The 17549-nt window shown below is 54.2% G+C and overlaps 1 protein-coding gene across 2 annotated transcripts in view; it reads left to right on the plus strand.

Annotated features, from left to right (window-relative positions):
* COMMD7 (COMM domain containing 7) overlaps nucleotides 1-13691 on the plus strand; it is a 68919-nt gene extending 55228 nt beyond the window's left edge. The window contains exon 8 of one of the 2 annotated variants that reach the window (XM_087853667.1): nucleotides 12967-13691. In XM_087853667.1, the coding sequence (XP_087709793.1) occupies nucleotides 12967-13005 (39 nt within the window). In that variant the 3' untranslated portion in view covers nucleotides 13006-13691. The remainder of the gene's footprint in view (nucleotides 1-12966) is intronic. The other variant, XM_087853666.1, reaches the window with a different exon arrangement.
* The last annotated feature ends 3858 nt before the right edge of the window (nucleotides 13692-17549 follow it).

The raw sequence follows: 17549 nt of genomic DNA on the forward strand, positions 1-17549 counted from the left end.
CACCTGCAGGGTGGGAGAGACTCTGGGGGGGCCATGAACTCAGAGGAGGAGGCAGCTTCCCTTCAACATCATTTTGCCTTTTCAGGGGACAGGAAGCAGGGATTTGTACCTAGCAATCTAATACCTCATTAAAAAAAAAAAAGATTGTATTTATTTATTTGAGAGAGACAGCCAGACATAGAGCATGAGCAGAGGGGAAAGGGAGTGGCAGAAACAGGCACCCCACTAAGCAGGGAGCCCAACACGGGGCTCAATCCCAGGACCCTGGGATCATGACCTAAGCCGAAGGCAGACACTTAACCGACTGAGCCACCCAGGCGCCCATACCTCATTTTTTTAGGTAAGCTCTATGCCCAACATGGTCCTTGAACTCATGACCCTGAGATCAAGAGTCACATGCTTCACTGACTGAGCCCGCCAGGTGCTCCTCTAAGGCCTCATGTTAGTCCTTACAGGTACCCTGTGTGGCAAGGTGGTCACCTCACTTACAGGTGAGCCAGTGGACAGGTGGAGGGGTAGAGACTTGGAACCTGTGTCACATGCCTGAGTTCAGAAGAAGACTCCTGCTGGCTCTCAAGGCCGCGCTGGGGTCTTGCTGGGAGACATGGACGGGCTAAAAGGGCCTGGACAAGGCCTAGGAGTGGCTATGGAGGGGTGGGGAAGCCGGGACTAGCGGATGGGGTCCCTGGCAGCATGATACCAGGAGTCGTGGCAAGGGAGCACCTTTGTATGACAGTTATGTAACCCACCTCGGTAATAGTAATATCATATGTATGTAATACAAAATTCCTGAAAGTATAAAACAACATACAGGAACAAGTTAGGGTCCCCCACCCACCCACTTTTCCTCCCCAGAGGTGCCCTCTGAGACCCTTTCTTGTGTATCCTTCTAGAGCTGGTCTGGATGATAGCACCTGACCGTAACACCCGCAAACAATCAGCAGGCCCCATGGCACCACCTGCCAGAAAGCTCTAGATGCACGATTGTTTTTTTAAATCCTCATACCAGCCCTTGCTGGATGTGTGTCAAGCTCTCCGTTTTAAGTCAGAGTAAACTGAGGCACTGGCAGGCTGTCACTCACCCGAGTCCACGCAGCTCACCCAGGGCTCAGACTTAGGGATTCCCTGACAGCACTGCATAGATGAGGGTGCTGAGGCACAGAGAGGTTGTGCAACCAGCCCCAGGTGACCCAGTGAGCAGTTGAGGAGCCAGGACCTAAATCCAGCAGTCTCACTCCAGAACCCACACCCCTGACCGCTGCACTATACTGGGAGAAATGACCCCAGCTCCAGAGGCTGCCAGACCCAGGAGTGATGCCCACCACTGCCTGGCTGAGTGGCCTCAGGCAAGCCACTTTCCCTGCGATCTGGCCCCACCAAGGACAGAGAGCGGGAGGCCTGCCTCTTGGCGTGAGGATGAGTGCGAGCAGTAGGAGAGCTCTGGTGTGGGGTAGGCTCTGGGCACTGCTCTGTCCCCTCGCCAGAGGCCCCTCCCTTGATGGGCAGGAGGAAGGGTGCAGCTGGGGGGCTGGTTCAGGGTGCCGGGAGCTCAGGCGGGGCCTTCCTTCCCTGCAGCTGTGCAGACAGAGCAGGGGGCCTGCCCATGAGAGGGATGGGTGAAACTCTCCCCTACCTCCCAGCACGCAGCCACGCTGCTGACCCAGGAGTTCTGGGGAGTCAGGAGAGGGGAGGGGAAAGGGGTTTCCAAAAGGTTTGTGTGATGTCTCCCTCCACTCTCCCCCCCCCCCACAACAGACTGAGTGCCAGCACCCTGCAAGGTGAGTGGAGGGGCTGGGGCAGGATGCAGGGGAGGAGGCTACAGCCAGGAGTGGGCAACAGTGACACAAAGATAAGGGGCCCAGCTCAGGTGCCAGCTTAGGCTGGGTTCCTGGGGGTCTTCACGCTGGCAGGGTCACCTCAGGCTGGTGGCTGGCCTTCAGCCTGGCAGGCTCAGAAAACTGATGTATCTACCTGCCTACCCCCCAGGGTTGATCAGATTGGTGGGGGCTAAAATAACCAGATTCCACAATGTGGGCCAGACCCTTAGGGGCCAGACTACATTAGTTTCCCCTCTGGTTCCCTTCCTCACACCCCAGGCCCTGAGAACCTGGTTTAGTAATGAGAAAGGCACCCTGGGATCGAGGCAGGGACCAAGGTCTTGGAGTGATGCCAGCCAGTGATCCCAACAGAGCAGCACCATGGAGTGGGGAGTGCTGGGACCAAGGAGGCAAAGCCAGGCTTGGGTTTGACTCCCAGCTCTGCTGTGTCCCTGGATATGTTACCTCACCACTGTGAACCTCAGTTTCCTCATCTGTAAAATGGGGTTGTTATCAGAACTGAGATCTCTTCGTAAAGACAGAACTTCTGACACAATGCACAATCTGTAGTAGGTGCTCAATAAATGTCCCTCTCGTCCACTGACTCGCTGAGTCATCTCGGAGCCAGAGACACCTCTCCCCTGCCCAACCCCCAGAGGGTTTTTTTTTTTTTTTTTGGCAACTCCTTTTTCTAGAAGGTTCCTGGAAGATGCCGCCATCTGTCCTGACACTGTCTGGGCGTTGCGTGTGGTCTGTAAGAGCCAAGGCTGCTGCAGGGGTGGAAGGGAGCTGGGTCCCTCCTTGCTGGGCGTCCCCCAGGGGCCTTCACGCTCCGACCCTCCCGGACCGGACCCGTGAGAGCATGAGGCAGGGCGGCGCTCTCCTGTGGGCCAGCATGACCGCACTTGAAAACCTGGAAGGGGCTTCTCAAACGCAGGAATGGTGATTTTTAGAAAACCTGTCTTTTCTGTGAGGTGGAAACTGTGAGCTAGAAATGACCTTGACTCAGTGTTTTTCCAGGAAGATGCTAAATTGATATTGGGCAGAAAAGGGCATTCGTGGTCAAATGAATTTGGGAAAACACCAAGGTGAACATCCGCTAGGTTTCCTCGCTGCAGGGCTTCTCGGATCTGCTCCTGGGCGGTGCTGAAGGGCAGTGGCTCCAGCTACCCGGCAGCCAGGCCTGTTTGACAGGGATGTGCTTTTCAGTGATCTTTTCAAAAAGCATCTCGTGAGTTTCGAGGGCTGTGGAACTCACTTTGGTATGCCAAAATGGTTGAAAACCTCACCCTTCTCCACATAAGAAAGCTGGAGGAAACTTAGGGACCCTGGAGGACACGGGGGGATATGGGGGCTGTATAAGTTGAAAGGATGTGGTGCGTGCTCTAACCTTTATCTTATCTATCTCTCTCCCTCCCTCTCTCTCTCTCTATCTGGTAGGCTCCATGCCCAGCAAGGAGCCCAACGTAGGGTTGATGCAGGGCTCGAACTCACGACCCTGACACCAAGAACTGAGCTGAGATCAAGAGTCAGACCCTTAATCGACAGGCACCCCTCTATCCTTTATTTTATTATTTATTTATTTTTTTTAAAGATTTTATTTATTTATTTGACAGAGACAGCCAGCGAGAGAGGGAACACAAGCAGGGGGAGTGGGAGAGGAAGAAGCAGGCTCCCAGTGGAGGAGCCCGATGTGGGACTCGATCCCGGAACGCCGGGATCACGCCCTGAGCCGAAGGCAGACACTTAACGACTGAGCCACCCAGGTGCCCCTATCCTTTATTTTAAAGCTGAGACTTTGGGGCACCTGGTTGGCTCAGTCAGTAGCAGCATCTGACTCTTGATCTCGGGGTCATGAGTTCGAGCCCCACATTGGGTATAGAGATAACTTAAAAAATTAATTAAGAAAGACTAAAGCTGAGACTTTATTCCACATTTTACTGCATCAACCCATTTAATCTTCACAGCCGTCCCATAGAGTCATCTTCGTTCTCCATCGGGTAGACAGAGGCACAGAGAGGCAGGCCCTTCCCCGCAGTCCACGGCTTATTAGTGGGATTTGAACTCAGGCTGCCGGAGAGAGGGGCGGCACACGTAAGCCCTGCACTGCCTGCCTTCACCAGGAGGCTCCTGTCTGAGGGTGAGGCTGCCCGCAAGTGGCTGCTCCGTGGTGTTCTTGGGAGAGTCTCTGGCTGCCATGTCACAGGATGACAGTCTCCCAGCTCTGAGTCCAGGGCCTAGGGGCACCCCGTGGAAGAGCCCTGCAGCCCCCAGCTTCCCCACCAGCAGCCTCACCCCACCAAGAGGCTGTGTTATGGTCTCATTTCATCCACCCCCTGGTTATCTTCATTCTTACAAGAGACACTCAGAGGGGACCCAAAACTTGGAGAGGGAGAGTAATTGCCCCTGTCACCCAGCAAGCAAGGAGACGGGGAGATGGTAAGGCCGGGATTCAAACCCAGGCAGTTGGATTTCAGAGCTGTGTGTGGAGAATTCAGGCGCTCTTCATGACGAAGCAATGGCTTTCTGGGGCCCAGGGCAGGGGCACGGCGGCAGGGCCTCACCCTACCAGGGCCCTGTTCTCCTCTGACTAGCCGTGGCCCCTATGGATCCGCCGCAGTCCCCCCTCCGGACAGATACGCTCTGTAGTTCCCTGCTAATCTCACTGGGCCTCCCCTTCCCAGCCTCACACAGGCCAACAGTCAGTCGCATAAAAACAGGCAGATAGGTCACCGCCACCAAGAAGGAGTTGCCATGGAGGCTTCTCGGCCACTGGGCTTTATCTCCAACTCCTGCAGCAGGGCTTGGCCATTTCCTCCTTCTGCGGTGTGGACTTTTTGTTCTGGGAGTTTTTTCTTCCCCTTTGGTTTACCGATTCCTGGAGATGGACTTGTGTGTCCCTCTGTGTCCATTCACAGACACTCACTGGACCCCTGTTGTGGGCCTGGCCCCAGCTGGGCTGGCCCTCACTGGCCCAGAGGGTAGGCAGAACTCGGTGGGGGGGGGGGGATGCTTCCAGATCTCCTTGACAGGGGCCAGGGTGTGTGACTGTGTGTGCAGGATCTGTTGCTTGACAGTAGAGCAGGACCTGTGTTCAAATCCTACCTCGGTAATTTAATAATAAAGGCACAAATGACCCAATTTTTTAAATGGGCAAAGGATCTGAGTAGACGTTTCTCCAAAGAAGATACGCAAAGAGCCAACGGCACATGAAAGATGTTAAACATTATTAGTCATCAGGGAAATGCAAATCAAAATCACATGAGATATTACTTCATACCCACTAGGATGGCTCTCATCAAAAAGACAGATAATAACAAGGTTGGCGAAGATGTAGAGGAATTGTGGCCCTCGTGCCCTATGGTGACCTGTAAAATGGTGCAGTTGTTTTAGCAAATGGACTGGCAGTTCCTCAGAAGGTTTAACACAGCATTACCATATGACCCAACAATTCCACTCCTAGCTATTTACCCAAGAGACTTGAAAACACATGTCCAGGGGCGCCTGGGTGGCTCAGTTGGTTAAGCATCTGCCTTCGGCTCAGGTCATGATCTCAGGGTCCTGGGATCGAGTCCCGCATCGGGCTCCCTGCTCAGCAGGGAGTCTGCTTCTCCCTCTCCCTCTGCTTCTCCCCACTGCTTGTGCTCACGTTCTCTCTCTCTGTCAGTAAGTAAATAAAATCTTAAAAAAAAGAAAACGTATGTCCGCACACAAATATTACACAAATGTTAATAGGAGCATTATTTGTAACAGCTAAAAATTAGAAATAAACTGAATGTCTTTCAGCTGATGAATTGAGAAATACAGAATGGGATGTTACTCGGCCATTAAAAGGAATGAGGTCCCAACAGCTGCTATAACATGGATGCAACCTGAAGACAGGCTCAGTGGGGGAAGCCAGACGCAAAGACCACGTGTTGTAGGAAACCACTTACATAAAATGTCCAGAATAGACACATCTGTAGAGACAAGAAGTGGTTGCTTGGGGCTAGAAGCGGGGCTTTGGGGAAATGGGGAGTGAGCGCTGATGAGTGGGGTTTTGGGGGGGGAATGATGACAGTATTAGCAAGAGTGGTGATGGTCACACAACTCCGTGAATATGTTAGAAACCATCGAATCGAGCACTAAATGAGTGAATTGTGAATTCTGTCTCCATAAAGCTGCTCTAAAAAGCTAGGAAATACAGATAAGCAAAAGAAAAAAAATAGGAAGGTTCATCATCCTATCACCTAAAGACACCCCCTGTTTCATTTTAGTGACTCTCTCCCACAGTATACTCTGTTGCCCTCCGTGCGACTTTCTCATGCAATAACACGTGGTAAACATCTCTCCGTGTCAGTAAACCTCCCTGGACATAAAGCCACATCCTACTTCCACCGCTCACTGGCTGTGGGCCGTGGGTAAGCCACCTCGGCTCTCAGACCCTCGGGCTCTCCATCTGTAAGGTGGGGTAACGCAAGGACCCCCCTCCAGAGGAAGCAGTGAGGATGAAAGGAGGGAGACGGCACCCCTAAGGCTTGCAGTAGAGACACCGGCCCGAGGGAAAGGCTCTGAAGGTGGAGGATGACATTCGTGCCCCCCTAGAGATCCAGGCTCAGCTCATTTCTATGCCATTCTGTACGTTTCCGACACGTCATGGATGAAAGCATCCACGGTTTAAAAGTGGGGAGGGGGGTCAGGGACAGACCCTGGAGATTGGTGTGACCCTCAGTGGAAGAAAATACCCTCCCAAGCACCTACTGTGTGCCTCCTCACAGTGGTATTATCGGCCCCCTTTGACAAATGGAGACACTGAGGCTCAGGGAGGTGCCATCACCAGCCCTTCGCAAGCAGCTGAGGGTGGAGCTAGCTTTCATTGCCAGGTCTGTCTGGTTGAAAGTCAGTGTCCTTGCCACTTTTCTGCCCTCCAAGGAGGGGACAGCTCTGAAAAGGCTTGAATGTTGTCCAAGTGAGGGATTGAGTTATTATCTCCCAGACCTGGAGGGGGGCAGCCAGAGGTGGAAGTCACTGCTCCTAGATTTCTTTCTTTCTTTCATTTTTTTAAAAGATTTATTTATTTATTTATTTGAGAGAGAGAGAGAGTGTGGGTGGAGGGGGGTGGAGGAGCAGAGGGAGAGGGACAAGCAGACACGGGGCTCAATCCCATGACCCTGAGATCGTGACCCGAACCGAAATCAAGAGTTGGATGCTTAACCGACTGAGCCACCCAGGCGCCCCATCACTGCTCCTAGATTTCAAATAATAAGGATGTGTTCATGTGTGCCTCCTTGCTCTGAGCCCTCTGCTGGGCTGTGGGGACACAGTAGGGGCTTAAATGCAGTGTTTGCTTGAATGCACAGGCTGGCAGGGTGGCAGCCGGGGTGAGCCAGGGCTACACCTCCTGGGTGGGGGTGACGGGCACAGGCTCTGGAACCAGAGAGTCAGGGTTGGAACCCCCACTCTGCTGGTGACGTGGGCAGTTACCCCACTGTCTGAACTTGATTTCCCTGTAATAGGTGGGTGTAAGCGTTGACTAAGTTAGTTACCTGGAGTCACTCAGCATAACTCCTGACCTGGGGTGAGCTTTGGTATCACTGGGGAGAGTCAGGTGGACAGTTGCAGGGAGCCCAGGAGGAGTGGCCCTGGACGGGGGCCGCTGCCCAGGCTGGGTCTTGCCTGCTGCCCTCCAGACCCAGCGGATGGGTGGCCAGTCCTTGGGAAGGGTTGGAGACAGTTGCCCACAGCTTCCCTACCCACTTATTAGGAGAGAAGAGGAAGGGGATACTGCCGCTGAGACGCCTGCCCCCAGCTCCCCACCCAGGCCGGGTCCCCTGTGCTCTGTACCTCTTAAGGATGAAACCCAACCAGCCTGGCCTGGTCTCTGTTTCCTCCCCTCCTTCCTGTCCGTCTCCCTTTGGTCCCCTTCGCCACCAACTCTGGGACAGCCACCGACTGGGACCCAAGCTGCCTTTGGTGTCCTGTGTACATGGTGTGAAGCCCAGCCCTGCCTCTGAGCAGCAACTTGGCCTCAGTCAGAGACGCCACCTCTCTGAGCCTCCTTCCTTCCCTAGAGCACCAGGGTTAGCAGCTGGCTCCAGGGTCTGGTTCTGACTCCCCACTTGTTGCTGAGGCCCCCTGACAAGGTAACCCAGCCTCCCTAGCCTCATCTGCAAAACGGGGACAACTACACCAGTGACTCGAGAAGCCCCTGAGAAAATACACGCAAAGTGCTCCGAACAGTGGGTGGGACATAGCAAGTGTTCAAGATATGTTGGGCACGGTTACTATGATCCTGGCCTTTTAGCACTGTTGCCGTGCACAAGGTCCTGCGCCAGAGACCCCATCTCCAAATGCCAGGTCCATGGCCTCACCCCCAGCCTGATCTCTGCCCCTTCCACCAGCAGCCAGATAGACTGGGCACTCCACTTTGCATGCCTCCCTGTCCCCCCAACGCAGACGTGGTGAGTGCTGATGTCTGTTGAATGAACTAAACAAAAGATGAGATGCAGAAAGGCCAGGAGGCTCCGCCTTTGGGGGGAAAACGTAGGGTCCACTCATTCAGCCATCATTCATTCATTTATTCAACTAATACCTTCTGAGCACCTGCTCTTCGAGGCTGTGGGGCCAGAGCAGCCAACACAACCGGCAATACGGCCATCTTGGTAGAGCTGACACGCTCAGGGCAGGGGGGTGGGGGGTGGAGAGAGACCCCAAAAGAAATGAAGAGTGACAGAGAATGCTGGTTTGTGATAAATGCCGCAAAAATGCCAGGGAGGGTACCAGAGAGGTCGTCCTTTGAGACTGGCAGCCAGGGAAGGCCCACGGAGGTGACATCTGAGCAAAGATTTGAAGGAGATGAGGTTATTCGTTCATTCCTTCGCTTGTTCCTTCCGTCGTTCATCCATTCTCCCAGGCAGTCAGCCAGCGCCAGCAAACATTTCCTTGGGCCTGTCCTGTGGCCTTGACAGGACAGGGTGGGGGGAGGCGGGCTTGCTGCGAGCAGCTCTCAGGTGAGGGTCTCCCAGCTGTGGGGGGAGAATACACTCACCCACCTTGGAAAAGTCCACAGAAGCTAGGGTGACCATCATGGGGTCTGCCCGGGACGGAGGTGTTCTTGAGACTGGGGCTTTCAGTGCTAAACCGGAAAGGCTTGCATAAACCAGGGTGAGCAGTCCCCCTCACCGAGATTGCCCTCGGTCCCAGGGGTCAAGGGAAAGGTCAGCAGAGGCATCCACTTGCTTCTCTGAGGATGGGACACTTGTGAGGGATGGGGACGGGAGAGGCCAGGGGCCCTTGCCAGGCAAGCAAGGATGGCAGAGACTTCAAAGTGAGGGTGCCACGGCATGTGGGGGCTGCAGGTTTGGGGACGACACTGCCTTCCGGGGGGTCAGTGGGTGATGGGGCAGGAAGGGCGTCTCAGATGTCGGTGAGGGGGCTGCACTGACTGTGGGCGGCAGGCCTCCAAGCAGGTGGTAACTGTCTGCATTTTAGAAAGAGCCCTGGTTTGCTGTGCGAGGGTTTTCCCTGAGGCAGACCTAGAGAACCATCCCGTGTCCTCGTTCCTTCTTTCCCTCATTCTGGCGAGCACTGAGCACCTTCCAGACCCCCAGCCCTGGCCAGGATGTCGGCACTGGGTCAGCAAGACAGGGAGAGAATGACACAGCAAGTAGTGGGGAATCTACGGGAAGGGTATATGGCTGTTCGCTGCATGATTTTCTGTAGGTTCAGACACTGTCGAAAAACATCGTGGTGAGGAATAAATAAAAATAAATTCTAGGCGGCGTATAAAGCATCTGGGGGGGGGGGCATAGATGAGGCAGTGTCCTTCCCTCCAGCAGCCCGGGCCGCGGCGCTGGGTGTGGGGACATAAACCTGCCCTTTGAGGGTGTGGGAGCTCCGTGTGCGTGTGAGGTCCTCCGAGGAAGGACCCTGAGGCAGGCGTGGGAGGCCAGGGCGGTTGCGCGGGGTGGAGAGGGAAAGGGAAGGGCGCTCCGACGAAGGAACAGCAGAGGCAAAAGCCTGGAGGCTGGAGGTGCAGGGATGTTGAGGCAACAGGTCGTTCTGTGTGGCTCAGTGGAGGGTTGGGAAGAGGCTGGAAGGGGAAGTTGTGGCCTCATGGACCTTGTCTCCTTGAATTGGTCTCTGAAAATAAAAGTGAGACTGGCCCACTGTTGCAAAATCAGAGAACACAGGAAATTATTTTAAAAAAGGAAATACAACCCCTAGGTTAGCCCATCACCAGAGATAACCACTGTGAAGTATTCGATGCATTTCTTCCCAGTATCTTCATGTATTTGTATACAGCTCTCTCCTTACAATAATAAAATTGTTTGCATCTTGCTGTTTTTTTGGTGGGTTATTTATTTATTTATTTATTTAAAAGATTTTATTTATTTATTCGACAGAGATAGAGACGGCCAGCGAGAGAGGGAACACAAGCAGGGGGAGTGGGAGAGGAAGAAGCAGGCTCATAGCGGAAGAGCCTGATGTGGGGCTCGATCCCAGAACGCCGGGATCACGCCCTGAGCCGAAGGCAGACGCTTAACCGCTGTGCCACCCAGGCGCCCCTTTGGTGGGTTTTTTAAAAAGATTTTATTTATTTATTTGAGAGAGCGAGAGGGCGAGTGAGGAAGAGAGCACGAGCAGGGGGAAGGCCAGAGGGAGAGGGTGAAGTAGACTCCCCGTTGAGCAGGGAGCCCAGCTCCGGGCTCAGTCCGAGGACCCTGGGATCATGACCCGGGCCAAAGGCAGAATCTCAACCAACTGAGCCTCCCAGGTACCCCTGTTTTTTATGGGTTTTTTAAAAGATTTTATTTTTATTTTTATTTTTTTATTTTTATTTTATTTTATTTTTTTAAAAGATTTTATTTATTTATGTGACAGCCAGCGAGAGAGAGAACACAGCAGGGGAGTGGGAGGGGAAGAAGCAGGCTCCCAGCGGAGGAACCCGATGTGGGACTCCATCCCCGAACGCCGGGATCATGCCCTGAGCCGAAGGCAGACACCCAATGACTGCGCTACCCAGGCGCCCCTAAAGATTTTATTTTTAAGTAGGCTCTACACCCAACATGGGGCTCGAACTCATAGCCCAGAGATGAGAGTTACATGCTCCACCGACTAAGCCAGCCAGGTGCTCCTCCATCTTGCTATTTTTTACTTAACATGGCGTCAGATGCGTTCTTCTAGTGCCATTAAATAGTCTCTGCTAACCTGATTTCTAAGCTGTTCGGATGACTCCAGCCAGTGGTGGATTCTTGGCTAAAGTGGTGATTTCTCATGACTGGGCACGGAGGCTGTTTGCACTTGTTCGCTGTAACAAAGAACACCATGATAAACAGCCTCCATCCATACATAATTCCATGTCCACATCACTGATTATTTTGGTTTTTTTGTGATCAGTTCCTAGACATGAGATTCTTGGAAGCCCTGCTCAGTGCAGAGCTGGCTGGGTAGCCAGGGGAGGGGGTGGGTTTCTCCGGGCCACATGTCCCCACCTGAGGACAGCCTGGGCCCCAGCCGTGAGGAACAACTTCCACTTTCTGAATATGCCTCATGCTCTCTCCTACCTCCAGGCCAGTTTGTCCGGGTGTTACCAACCCCCGCCCCCAGCTTTCTCTCTTCCCCCTTCTCTCTGTCTTGCTAATTCTTCCTCATCTTTCCAGATGCTGGCATATGCTTCTCCAGAGAGCTTTCCCAGAGCCCCCAGCCTGGGAGCCCCCACTGCCATCCCCTCTGCGCTGTGCCTGGGTCACCTCCATCCGAATGCTTTCTTGCTGGGTTATAAGTCCTGTGTCTTTGTCTGGTTTTCCTTGTCCCCTGAGGACAAGGCCCAGGCTGGATTCATCTCTGAATTTCCAGTACTGGGGGGTTGAGCTGGCTCATTTTAGTTCCAGTAAATGTTTGTTGAGCAAAGGAATGGAGAATTGGACAAATGAATTGAACAAATGAAGCAAAGTCCGTGGGGGGGGCTGCTGAAGGGCAGACATTGAACTTCAGACGAGCTTCCAGTCCAGAGGGATGTAGTGGGGTGCAGAGCAGGGCCCCTGAGCCAGGAGCAAGGAGCAGGGAAGGCAGGGCTCTTGTGAAAGGAAGCTGGAAGCAGGGGCCCAGGCAGTGCCATGCAGGGTAATGCAGACAAGAACATTCCAGAAGAGGGAAAAGTGTCATGGGTTCTGGAGCCCTCGTCTGGATTCAAATCCTGACCCTGCTACTTATGAGTTGTGTGACCCTGAGACAGTGACTTAGCTTCTCTGTGCCTCGATTTTTCCATCTATAAAATGTGGATGACAAATGCTGGTACTTGATTCATTCATTCCTTCATTTTCTTCTTCGCTTAATACTTGTTGAGTCTGTCCTGGGCCCAGGATCGGAGGCCGGGAGGGAGCCAGCCAGCATGGTCCCACACACAAGCAAGCCCTGCAGCCGACATGGAACCCAGGTCTGGCGGCCGCAGGTTCTTCTCACGATGCCCTGCAGTCTACCTCCTAGTCTGTCGTGGACCACACGAGGTGCTGGCACAGAGGGAATACTGTGACCATCTTTCTACAGCATCGTCACCACCAGACAGTCTGTGCTGACCCACCACAAGGTCTTGGAGAAGGCCCCCACCCCTCTGAGCCTCTGTTTCCCTTACGGTGAACAACCGTCTTGGTTTGCCCAGGAATGAGGGTCTTCGAGGATGGGGGACTCTCGATGTTAAAACTGGTTCAGTCCTAGGCAAGCAGGGATGGTTGGTCCCCCTACTTTCCTCCTCTATAATACGGGGAACCACCTGCCCGCCGAGGCTACGGTGCAGAGCAGAAGCATGCACATGGGAAAGGCAGAGAGACCTGGGAGCAGAATTCTAGATTGATTACAGAATATTGAAGAATTCTGTGTGCCCCGGAAGTCCAGTCATGAAAAAGAAGGAGGCCGTTTGCAGGTACTGTTGTGGAAGGAGTTCTAAGATACATATTTTTAGTGAAAAGAGCAAAGGTACAGAACATTTTGCGTGGAGTGCTTCCCCCAAACTCAGAGGCGGGCTGTGAGCGGACACACAGCCGCTCCTGTGTGCAGGACTCTTGCGGACAGAACTGGGTGGCTGAGGAGAAGAGGCGGGGAGAGATCTGCTTTTCACTAGAGATCCTTTTGTGTTGTTGGAATTATTTTAACCTTTTGTTGTCATTATCAGGTTGAAAATCCTCCTCCACTTCTGTGTGTCCAGAATTAAAACGACAACAACAACAACAAACTATTCTAAACCATTAAAAGGCCAAAGATAGAGAGTAGGAAAAGTGCCTAGCTCGGGGTCCCGCACCCAGGAAGTGCATGAATGACCTTCTCCTTTCTCCTACCACCGACCTTGTTGACCCCTGGTCTGGGTTTGCAAGAGGCATGGTGCAAGAACAGCCTGGGAAGACACCTGTGGGCTCCAGGAGGCAGCTTGCCTGCAGGCCTGGGGCTCACGGCACCCTCACCCACTCTGGTGGCTGCATGTCCAAGGTGGCCACCTGCCAGGTTCCAGGGGCCTTCCCTGCCTCCTGGGGTGGAGGTAGGCCTGTCTCGCAGGGTATATGGCTCAGGTTTCACCTACTTCCAGACTGGGGACCTGCCTTTGCTGCTACAGCCACCAAAGCCAGCTCTCTCTGCCTCCCGCCTTGGGGACCAAGAGTTGCAGCTGGTTTAGGAAAGAGGCTCCAGACTCAGCCTGAGACTACGCCGCATAGTCTGACCCCCGCGACCAGCCTCCCATGAGTGCCCAGCCCCGCCCTGCCTTGAGCTTCCAGACATGTGGCCAGGCTCTTTTCTTTTTTAAATTTTAGCGTGACGCACATATTTCGGGAAAATGTTCTCATTGTGATATCTCAGACATGAATAAAATGTAGCAAATAAAAACCCAAGTAATTCCCCTGCATTTCCTGAGCCGTGTTCCCCTCAAACATAGCTGGCAGTTAGAGGGTCTTCTTTTGAACCTTTACTCTCATGTGTGTGTGTCTGTACCTCTTCCTCTGTGTGTCGCTTCTGTCTATATCTGTAACTACACCTTTGTCTGTATCTGGGCCAGCCGTGTTCACAGAGGTGCGTGTTCTCCTCGTGTAAGTGCTAACGTTCTGTGTATTTTGTTCTGCAAGGCGCTGTACTTTTCACTGAACGTACCATGGACGATGCTTTGGGTCAGTACATATGCAACCATCTCCTTTTTAACGGCTGGGCAGTAGTCCATCATGTGAGCTGGGCAGGACTCACCATGCACTGAGCGATTTCTCCAGGACGGGCACCTGGCTCACCTCCCGGCACTACTGGAGGGGCTGGGTACCACATTCGTGATAAGTACTAACAGAGGAGTCGGGTGCTGGGGCTGAGTACTACATTAACAGTAAGTACTAACAGAGGGGCCAGATGCTGGGGCTGGGTGCCACATTCGTGATAAGTACTAACAGAGGAGTCGGGTGCTGGGGCTGAGTACCACATTAACAGTAAGTACTAACAGAGGGGCCAGGTGCTGGGGCTGGGTGCCACATTCGTGATAAGTACTAACAGAGGGGTCGGGTGCTGGGGCTGAGTACCACATTAACAGTAAGTACTAACAGAGGGGCCAGGTGCTGGGGCTGGGTGCCACATTCGTGATAAGTACTAACAGAGGGGCTGGGTGCTGGGAGTGGGTACTGCATTCGTGATTAAGTACTAAGTGAGGGGCCAGGTACTGGGGCTGGGTACCACATTAACAGTAAGTACTAACAGAGGGTCCGGGTGCTGGGCCTGGGTACCGCATTCATGATAAGTACTAACAGAAGGGCTGGGTGCTGGGGCTCAGTACTGCATTCACAATAAGTACTAACGACGCGCAGCCGGGGAAACCAGAGCTAGCCCTGCTCCCACCCAAGGACATAGACCGCCTGTTTCTGCGCATATCACCAGCGCTGAGCTGCCCAGTGTGTCACATTTTTCTATCAGACTGTCTCTCCCCGGCATAATCCTTACCTCCCAAGCTCCAAACGTTCCACTGGGATGGCTTTGAAACCTGGATTACAGGGAACTTTCCAGTCATCCTGGTTTGTCCTGCTACTGAGTGGCTTCTTGCCTCGAGTGATTTCAGGGAGAGGGGGAGAGCCCCCAGTCCCCACATTTCTCCCCCATCTAAAGGAAGAGGCAGTTTGGGGAAGGCCCTGCCCCCTTTGCAAGCTCCTTTTCCTAAGGCTTCCTGCCACACGGGAGGCATGGGACAAAGAAGGGTGGGCTTGGAGGTGGAAAGCGCAGGGGGAACTGAAAGAAGTCAAACCATAATAACAGCCTATTCCTAACAAAGTGCCTCCCGTGCCCCTAGCATCACACAAGCCTGAGACACACCCTGCAGTGGGCGCTGCAGTTGCCCCCACCTCGCAAGTAAGGGAGACGAGGCACAGAGGGAGGGGGAGCAGAATTTGAACTCGGGCCTATACAGCCCCAGAGCCTAGGTCCTGTAATTGCAAGGAGCTGAAATGTGTGCCAGAAGGTGGTACTGACTCCCTGGGGAGCCCAAGATAAATGAAGGCTGGAAAAGTGTGTGTGTGTGTGTGTGTGTGTGTGTGTGTGTGTGTGTGTGTGTGTCTTGGTGAGGAAAGGGATCTGGAGAGATGGGTGGGATTTGGGGAGGAAGGGAAGGGCCTTCCAGGTGGGCGGAACAGGCTGAGCAAAAGCCCAAGGTAGGAGTGCCCCTGGCATGTGGATGGTAGGAAGGCTCGGTGTGGGTGGCGGTGTGAGGTGCAGGCTGGAAGCAGGGGGAGGCCGGGCCTGCACTGTGGGCCCTGAATGCAAGGCAGGGAATCAGCTTGCAACTCATTGCCACCGTGCTTACTGTCTATCGTCAGTGACATCTCCAGCACTATCTCAGCGGCCATCACGCTGGCCCGCCACACATGTCGTCTGATTCGGCCAACAACTCCAAGACACCACCACCATGACGCCCGTTTTGCAGATGAGGAGACTGACTAGGGCCTCCCAAGGGGGCAGGATCAGGGCTGCTGACTCACCCCGGTATGCCCTGCCCCCAGCCCCGGAACTGCCCTCCAGGAGGAGAGGGAGGGGATAAGGGAGGAAAGCAGACGAGGGGGATGAAGGATGAGGGACGTGGGGTGCCCCACTCTACCATCATCACCGCTTGCACATCTAGATTTCTGAAATGGCTGGAGCTGACTGTGGTGTGCCCTTCTCAGCCCTCCTGACCCAAGCCACTTTAGCCCGCTGACCTGTGAATCCCCGGGGCTGATATTAGTTGCCAGCCTGGCCGGGAACACTCTTTCCTGAATTTGCGTCCAGAGTCCTTTCTCCACATTCCAAATGCAAGCTCTGCTGGACGGCTGGATCCCGCAGAGCCCTGGGAATCTATGGGACTTAGCCACCCAATTCCAGCCACTCCAGGATCTGGGAAACTCTTTGGGTCTGGTCCTAGCCAGGACCTCAGTTTCCCCATGTGTAAGATAGACGGGCTCACTGTCAGACTGGAAAATTGCTCTGGGTGTTTATGCTTGTCTTGGGCCCCTGCTTCTCTGGCTTCTAGTCTCAGAAAATAGCCTGGCCCTGCCTCAGACCCTTGCTAAGCCTCTGTCTCAGGAGGACAGAGCAGCCCTGGACCAGGGGGTTAGCCGCGAGTTCAAGCTCTGCTCCCGACGCTTTCTTGCTGCAGCTGGAGTGAGTGTGCCAGGTCCCCCCCACGTAGGGGGCACTTGACATTCCCACCCCTCCTTTCCCTGCCTGGGCAGAGCAAGTCGCTTCTCCAGGCCTCAGGCTCTGGACGGCTGCACTGGCTGCTGTTCCCTGCCCAGCCTCGCACCAGGGCTGTTTGAAGCCAGGGTAAGATGCAGGATGGGAAAGAGCTTTGCAGATGGAAAACTTGGCCCATTGAGAAGATTTATTGCCGTGACTGTAAGTGTGAGGTCCAAAGGCCATCGGGGCCTGACGGCCCCTACCCAGAAGGCTGTGCTGGAGGCAGGCTGCTCTCCCTCCATCAGTGATGATGGAGCAGATGACCCTCTCCCCAGGGCCCTGACATCTGGTGGCATGCCAGCCAGGGCTGGGCTCCCTTTCAACCAGCATTTCGCCTCTTATTTTGACATGTCTGTCGCCCGTGCAGGGCCCTGGTCAGCACCTCGATGACCCAGGTTTGGGGAGGATACACAGGCAGCCCAAAGCCCTGGATAAACCTGGAGACTCAGGCCCAGCCCTCCCTCCCTATTAGCCCCCAAGCCCTGTCTAGTCTTCCTTTTCTCCTCTAACCTGCTCTCCCAGGGGCGCTTTGCCCTGCCTGTGGCCCCTGCCAGCTTCCCCCCTCCCTCATGTCCCCTCCATTTCCACCCTTGGCACCAGAGACCTTTGAAAATCAAGGATTCAGGCTGCTCTCTCCTGCTGGGTGCCTTCTAGCAAGTGTCCCAGCCTGTGTAGAGCCCCAAGAGGCAATAGGGGCCAAAGGACAGAAAGAGTGTCCCTGTGCTCTGTAGCCTGCCGACCCCTGGCCCACTAGAGTGGCCTCCACTGCTCCTGGGCCTGGGTCCTGACTGAGATGCACCCCACACTCCTGCCCACAAGAGGCTGTCCCAGGCGCAGATGGTAGCTGCTCCCTTTCCCCTTTGCCTGGACCCACCCCTACCTCACACCGATGTCTCCTCACCACATCAACCATCACCAGGGCCCTCTTCCCATGCTGCCTCCAGTCTGTGTCAGGGGACCCTGTCTTGGCAGAGTGAGCGCCTAACGTCAGAGCTGCAAGTCTCTCTAAGGGGTCCATGAGCCCCAAGGCAA

The sequence above is a fragment of the Ursus americanus genome, chromosome 22 (assembly GCF_024610735.1).
Source record: "Ursus americanus isolate L20-20 chromosome 22, mUrsAme1.1.p, whole genome shotgun sequence".
Taxonomy (NCBI): Eukaryota; Metazoa; Chordata; class Mammalia; order Carnivora; family Ursidae; genus Ursus; species Ursus americanus.